This window comes from Parambassis ranga, chromosome 9 (assembly GCF_900634625.1).
Source record: "Parambassis ranga chromosome 9, fParRan2.1, whole genome shotgun sequence".
Taxonomy (NCBI): Eukaryota; Metazoa; Chordata; class Actinopteri; family Ambassidae; genus Parambassis; species Parambassis ranga.
In genome coordinates this window covers 9,798,944-9,806,466 of record NC_041030.1, presented here as the reverse complement: position 1 = coordinate 9,806,466, position 7,523 = coordinate 9,798,944, and the positions used below count along the sequence as shown (strand labels likewise).

The following is a 7,523-nucleotide window of genomic DNA, read 5'->3' as shown; positions in this document are numbered from 1 at the left end:
AAACCTGAAATATGTGACACAGAAACCGAATCGTCACACTGGACTCTGAAGATGATAAAAAATATTTAATCTCATGTTTCTTTTCAAAAGAACGAACATACATCAGATGCATTTCATTACTCAAATCAGATATACATCATGTTTTCTTTGGCCCCTCCTGACCCGAGCCAGTCTCTGCTTCTACAGCGCTGATTGGTCAGATCGGGGCACATGAAGATGATGTCGCAGGCAACATTGCAGGCGGAAAAAAGACAGATCTTTATAAAATGAGGCAGGCATAAACCTACTTTACAATATCATCACCAGACCAACAGGCATACTGTATAAAATACAACCATAAATTAATACACACGTAGCTATGTACAGTCATCATTTAAAAAATAAATAGTCTTATTTCACCTCAGCGCAAATAAAAGTGCTTTTTTTTTTTCCTCTTTATGACTATCGGTCTGATACATTCCATTTTATATAACTTGTTTTCTCTACGTCATACAAAATAAAAACACTTTGGTTTCCTGTAAAACCAAATAAATGAGCAAAAAAATTTAAAAAAGTATTTGGATGCAATACCACACAACAGCCACCACAATTTGCTGTAAAATGACTACATATAGTAGCAGACACATACATATCAGGTATTCAAGCAGTCCCTTCAGGCTTTTTAAAGAGCCATCCCTCATGAGTCACATGAGTGTTTGTTGAGGAGGCTATAATCAGTTTGGAACGCTGCTCTTGGGGGACAGTCTGTTATTGTCTTTCAAGTGGATACCTCAAAAAAATAAAAAACACACACACACACACACACAGCAGCCCTCTGGAGTGACAGATCCGAGCCTGTTGATATTTAAGCATGTAGATGGATGGGTGAGGAGGGAGCGGGAGAGGGTTAAGGCGATGGCAGGCAGGGAGACAAGACGAGAGGATGACAAAAATGGCAGAAGAGAGCTGTAGTTGTGGTGGGGAGAGGGGGTTCACGGTGATAAAGACAGACAGACCAAGGGAAAGGAACCAACATAGGTTGGAGGCAGGGATCAATAGCATGAGAGAAGACCTCCTCAAATGTAGCCTGTGCTGTGATCTTTCAAGAGATGCTCAGCGAGAAGCCCAGGAGACCATCCCTTCAGACAAGGTCGCCACCCCGCTCACTGACGAATGAGGGAGCCGACAGAGAAAAGCATGATGGGAAGAAGGATCTGAAACAGTATGAAATGCACACACATTCCTCTGTCCCTGACATCTCAGGCCTAAGTCCCCTTGGAGCCCCGTCTTGTCACACAATGGCTTGCTGCTCATCTAGCATCTCTGCAAACTCTACACCAAATAACAGCTGGCACTTCTGCTACACCACACACACACACACTGACTCAATCTAGGCATCAGTCTACAGCTGGAGGGGAGACGCAACTGAACACCACACACACCAACACTGAGAAAAGCAACATGTCTTTGATTGCATAAATGCGTGTACGCAAACACTCTTACATACACAGTTCACATATACAAGCCTCTGTCTCTGGAAAGACTGATCAAAGTTGAGCTGTGGGCACAGGAGGTGGGGCAGATGGAGAGGGCGGCCAGCCTGGGGCACAGCATCACAGAGAGTGTGTTTGTGTGTCAGCTTGTGTGTTTGTGTGTGCCTGAGAGGGAGAGAATGTTCCTGCTCAAATACAATGTTATGTTTTCATCTGTGAGCAAATAGGTACAGTATGTGTAAGCGGGATCTCTTCAAGGGGATGTGTATTCATGTGGGGATTTTTTGTGCGTGTCTATGCACACACAGGATAAATGTGTGTGCATGTGTGTGTGTGTGTGTGTGGCCGCCAAGGCAAACACACAGAGAGATGAGAGGAAAGGAGACCAGCCTTTCAAACAAGATTAGGGCTGTGGCTGCCTAAAGGCCTGCCTGCCTGACGACACTCTGCATAGACTGGGTGACATCTAAATTAACACTACGACAGCAGGCCTGGTCTGCTGCGCCTAGAGAGAGAGAGAGAGAGAGGTGTCTCTTTGACTGACTGGGCGCATGGTTTGTTAAGGGTTAAACACAATTAAAATATCTGCAGATTTTTTTAAAAAAGGCTTAGGGCTTAAAACCAGCTGTGTAAAACACAACTATATAATGAAAGCAATGGGGGGTACAGGCTGTTTTTATTAAAGGTGCAGTTTGTTAATTTCTACTCTAGTGTACGCCTGGCACTGATACAGTACAGAAATCCCTATGCCTGCATAATGATCTGCATCACCTGACATGTAAGCATTGTGCAGCACGGTGTTCGAGCAAGGCTAAAAGATAATCCTAGTCGGGTCGGCACTCCTCATTCAACATTGTTAGAACTAAGTAATTATAGAAAAAATAGCTCTCTGGCTACTAAGGGGAAGACTAGATTCACCAGCTGAAGCTAGCTGGTTAGCATGCTAACTTGAGTAAATACATGTATCTCCACAACAACGCATAAACATCCCTAATATCAGACCTGTTTCTTTCTTCAGAATCTGAATCAGAGTCTTACAAATTGTACCTTTAAACTGATATCACAGTTTGTTTGCTTTTTAGTTGTTGTTGATTTGGAGTCAGAACAATTTGGGCACTGTATTAACAGACAGATACCAGTACAAGCCTTCAGCCTGTTGGTCCAGATTTGTGTTTGTGAAGAGGGACATATCTGGAGGCTACCGTCATAATTGCTAATCAACTTGGCTGGCAGAGTTAAATGGAGACGATCCAAATTACTGCCAGTGAACACAACATCATTACCGCATCCAGGAGAGGAAGAAAACAAAAGATACTTTAGTACAAAAACAATTACAAAATATAAACATATTACCAAAATTATTTAACTTCGATATGAGCTAAAAATGTACGTGTGATAATGCAGAATGTTTTAGTATAAGGCTTGTATTTTGCAACAACATGGATGTCTTTTGTAACGGTGAGGGTAAACTCATTTCACTTATTGTGACACTTGTGGCAAGCCAACACAGAGAGTCCTGGGAGCTGATGGAGAGAAGTTGGAGAGCGGCTCACAAAGCTGATAAAGGTTTTTCAATCCATCCTTCCCACTTGCCTTTAAAATCAAAAGCATAATGCTGATAATAATTATTTAAGAAGATTCTTGTAATCATACAAAAATGCCACTTGATGAAATTGTTCTGTACACCATGAGTAATTGAAAGACAGGAAAAAAAAGCTTAAGAGAATAAATAAAAAAGGAAGGATAGCTGAGCCGAGCTGGTCCAGAGACGTCTTCCTCTGCTCCTTAGTGTCCAGTAATAGACCAAGAAAAGAAAAGCGGAGAAGAGAAGAGTTGGTGGGCGGACACAGTCATCTACCCGGGGTTGTTTTTCTTCCTTTTATTTGGACTGGGATTGGGATCCAGTTTCAGCTCTCGGTACTGCACCTGTTAAAACACACAGAAAGACACACGCACACACACCACCCGGTCAGGTGGAAAGAGCAAAGGATGCTTGAATAGCACAGAGACCCTCCAGAGGCTCCGGTCCAGCTGTGTGGAACAGTGGCCTCAGGGAAGGGATTACACACTGATTACACGTACACACAGATGCAGACACTCACATCCGCGCAACACAGAACACACAATATGTGTACACTGTTCAAAGCTACAGATACGCTCATGCTCGCACGCAACGTACACGCGCACAAACGCACACACTCTCACAGATGTGCAACAGTGGCCTAAGGGAAGGGATCACACAAACAAACAAAGAACAGGGCAAGGGCTCATGGGAAAGCTTGGAGAGACAACAGAGCCATCTCAGCATAGCAAGATGGGGAAGACAGAAAGGGCAGAAAGAGGAAGGAGACAGAAGGTAGAAAAAAAATGCACTGTAACCATTTTTAGAATGGATGTTTTAGTTGAACACTGAGCCTCCATCAAGATAATCATGCCTTCCTACACCTGTCGAGCTAAAATTAAGGATTTTACTTTGGGCCTCTTTTACAGTTAGGTGCTGTAGGAGTGTATGAAATGACCAAAATTCTTCGAGCTGCTGCATGTCTGCCCTGTGGCCTCATTTTTACCTTCACTAAAAGGCACAGTTTGACACAGACTCATTTGCTTTCCTGCAGAGAGTTAGATGAGAAGAGCGATACTGCTGTCAAACGTGTCAGCTGAATATGAAGCCGGTTAGCTCAGCGTAAAAACCCACAAACAAGGGAAGAGCTCATCTGGGCTGGGCCAAAATCCACCTACACAGCCGTCTATGATCTGATCTGTACTACCTGTTTGCCGGTGTTTCTAACACACACACAGCCATAAAGACAATAACGGCTTTTCTGACAATGTCAACACTGTTTCTTAAATCCTTTTAATTTAGCAAGACCTTAAATACCTTATGACTATTGTTGTATCACTATTGCATCACAAAAAACAGACATTTTTGTTGCACATTACTTCAATTCATCACAAGTTTTTTTTTTCACTGAGGGAGTGTCATCTATTTCTCTTAAAGGGAAGTGAATCCCCGCTGACGCTGATGCTTTGTGGAGATGGCGAGATCTTAGAAACTTACCTGTAAGTGACGGACACTCAGAACGAACAGTGGCTGTGCATCAACAACCAGAGACTGTCACTCTCCCTTTTAAATGTTCACACACACACACAAAATGCAGTTGCTAGTCTAGACAGTTTCAAGACACTGACAAGCACTAGCCACTGAATCAGAATACTAATAGAAAAAAAAGAACTAGACTCAACAGTCACAGCACCAAAGAGCCAGAATCGTCTGTGGAATCCCTCCTAGGTTGATGTACTATAGGCTACTCTGCCTGTCTGACTGACTGACACTCCCTCTGATTCTCCAAGCAGACAACAAACTGACATCAATATGGCTTCTCTGTTCTGTCTCATGGCGGGTCTGTCTGCTGTGGACGGGAACACTAGCGTCTCTCTCAGCACTGGCTCGGAAGAAGCCTTTATCATCCATCTTCTACTGGTTCCCACTGTCGCTTCAATGAAGCCTTCTGGTCCTCTGCCTGCAACTGACATGCAAAAGAGATGTGTGTGCACAGAAATGAAGGCCAGTGCATGCACACATGGATACCAGGAGAGGGAATGTATGCACACACACATACCCCGACACAGAGAGATACTGAACCGTGCCACCTTTCTATCATTAAAATCCAATAAAAATCTAAACGCACACATACACCGCCTCACACTGGTGGTCACCAATGTCCCGTTAAGGTGCTTACAGAGTGGTTAGGCCAGCATGTGTTGCTCTCTATGCTTCACTAGGCAGCCAGACTGCACTGATTTAGATTTCTGGTTACTCCACACTGTCCACAAGGTAAACTAATATCCTACTAAACAGCTGTGCAAATACAACCTGGTACAGAGAGGAAGAAGAGACTCAGAAATGACAGAAAGAAGATGAAGAAGCAGTCCAGGTGGAGAGAACAAAAAAAAAAAAGAAACAGAGGAAGGAACGATGGAAAGAAACAAAAGAGGGGACAGAAAAATAAGAAGAGAACGAGGGGCAGAGAGCAGGACAAACCAACAAAGGAAACAGAAGAGAAAACAATAAGACTGAAGAGGAGACTGGGTGAGACAGAGGGAGATCTGTGGACATTCGGGTGATGACAGATACTGCTCTCATGTGGGTGTGGATCCTTTTATAGCTTTGCCAACTAAAGCAGACAACGGAACAAAAACCCAGGGGACAGAGAGGGGTTTATATGGCTCCATCTGTGTGTACATGTGAGTCCATGTGAGTGTGTGTGGTGGTAGTTCTGTTAGGGGGCTATGACAGTCCTGGCAGAATGCCCACATGACTGCGATCAATGACAGTGGTGCACCCATGGATGAACAAGTGAGTGAATGGCTGAATGATTTCATTCACTCATGAGTGAAGGAATAACAGCACATCTGCATGGGGTGTAGTCAGATGGACATATTTCTGCTAAGGTCAAATAACTGCAGACAAAAAAAAACCTTATTAAAAATCTCTTTAGTCTGTTAGTTTTAAAGGTTTATTATTAATTGTAACAAATTGTACTTTTAAATAGGCCTGCTTGTATCCAAAAGTAGGACAGGTATTGCGCAGGATCACTGTGTGTTTGTGGTCCCATTATACGGACAAACGCCTACAGCAGCAAAAAGGGAATGCGGCAATTTAATTTTGCGCGTTGACATTCCTGTCCAAACAAAACTCTTTGTGACTGCCTACAAACAAAGAAAAGTTTGCTTGTCAGTAAAAAGTAAGGTTTTGTTTCTCATGAAGAGCAGCGAAGGGGATCAACAAAAAAAGAAAGGGTGTAGGGGAAAAAAACAATATTTCAATCAAACAAGAGTTTCCTTTGTGAAGAGCTGCCAGGAGAAATGGGGCTCGTGCGTTACAGGTTCAATTCCACCTCACAGGTGACAGGCCTGCCTGATGCTACACCCTTGGCTCCCCCCTCACCTTACTTAATAACACACACAAGCACACACACACAGGCACCAAACCAATGTAGACAACAAGAGCTAGTTAAAGTCAAAAACAGAAGAAAAGGCAGAGGAGGCGAGGAGAAAGTGGGACGTTAGCAAAATAAAAGAAACCGGAATTGGGTGAAAGTAAAAAGTGAGGTAATGCAGCAAGCACATAAGCAATTTGGTACACGAGTGGGGAGCTTAAAGGGAACATCGACAGGAGAAAGAGTGGGTAAAGACCCAGCGCAGCTCAAAGCCTGCTCCCCCCCTTGCTCTGCTCCTCTCCCAAATGTTGACAGTACAAGTGCAAAACAGGCTTTGAAGTGTGCTCTGCTGAAGGGGTGCCGTGTACCGTGCATCGTGCTTCGTTTAACAGTGTTACCCACAAAGCATCCCGGGACCTGCTCCTCTCTCCCTCTCACACTGTCTCATTCTCTCTCCCTCTCACACTGAACCTTTGACAGTGTTTTGATGATGCCAGTGTGGGCAGACAGACAAGGCGAAACCAAGGTGAGTGACAGCGAGCAAAGAAAGGTAAATAGGCGAGTAAATAAATAAATTCAAAAGTGGTATGAGAGCTATATTTTAATGATACTGTGTTATTTTCTTCTTCAGTCCCTTTCTGCAAAAAACTTGTGTGGGTTTCATCTCATGTGACACCTAATGGAGCATAAGGGTTATTAAATGTTCCCAGGGAAACACTATTGCGTACAGTTCAGACATCTGCAGAGCGGAGGATTCAGCAATCGTGTCTATTGTTGTGCCAAGGTGACATAAAAGTGAATGGGGGGGGGGGGGGGGGGGGGGGCACACAAAGTAAGGGAAGTTTGCCTATTACCTGCTGTGACAAGACACACATAGAACAGTGACTAATTGTCCACTTGCAGTAAAATGTTTAAAAAGTGGGAAAGGGCAAAGCAAAGGAGAGGGAGACCTCTGCTAGGTGTAAATGATGGCATCTGGCAATGTTTCAGCCTTTAACTATCCTGCCTTTGGCCCCTGTACGTCCGATGAGGTTCCGTCCCCAACATAAATGTTGTCTAAAAATATTAACCTGACTCCCCGCTGTTCATTAGGCTCTAAATTGGAATTCAT

At 43.7% G+C, this 7,523-nt stretch overlaps 1 protein-coding gene across 1 annotated transcript in view; it reads right to left on the bottom strand.

The window, feature by feature from the left end:
• Window positions 1-742: 742 nt before the first annotated feature.
• The window catches only part of mctp1a (multiple C2 domains, transmembrane 1a), a 118,185-nt gene continuing 111,404 nt past the window's right edge, over window positions 743-7,523 (bottom strand). The window contains exon 20 of the mRNA XM_028415126.1: window positions 743-3,398. Within this exon, the coding sequence (XP_028270927.1) occupies window positions 3,327-3,398 (72 nt within the window). The 3' untranslated portion in view covers window positions 743-3,326. The remainder of the gene's footprint in view (window positions 3,399-7,523) is intronic.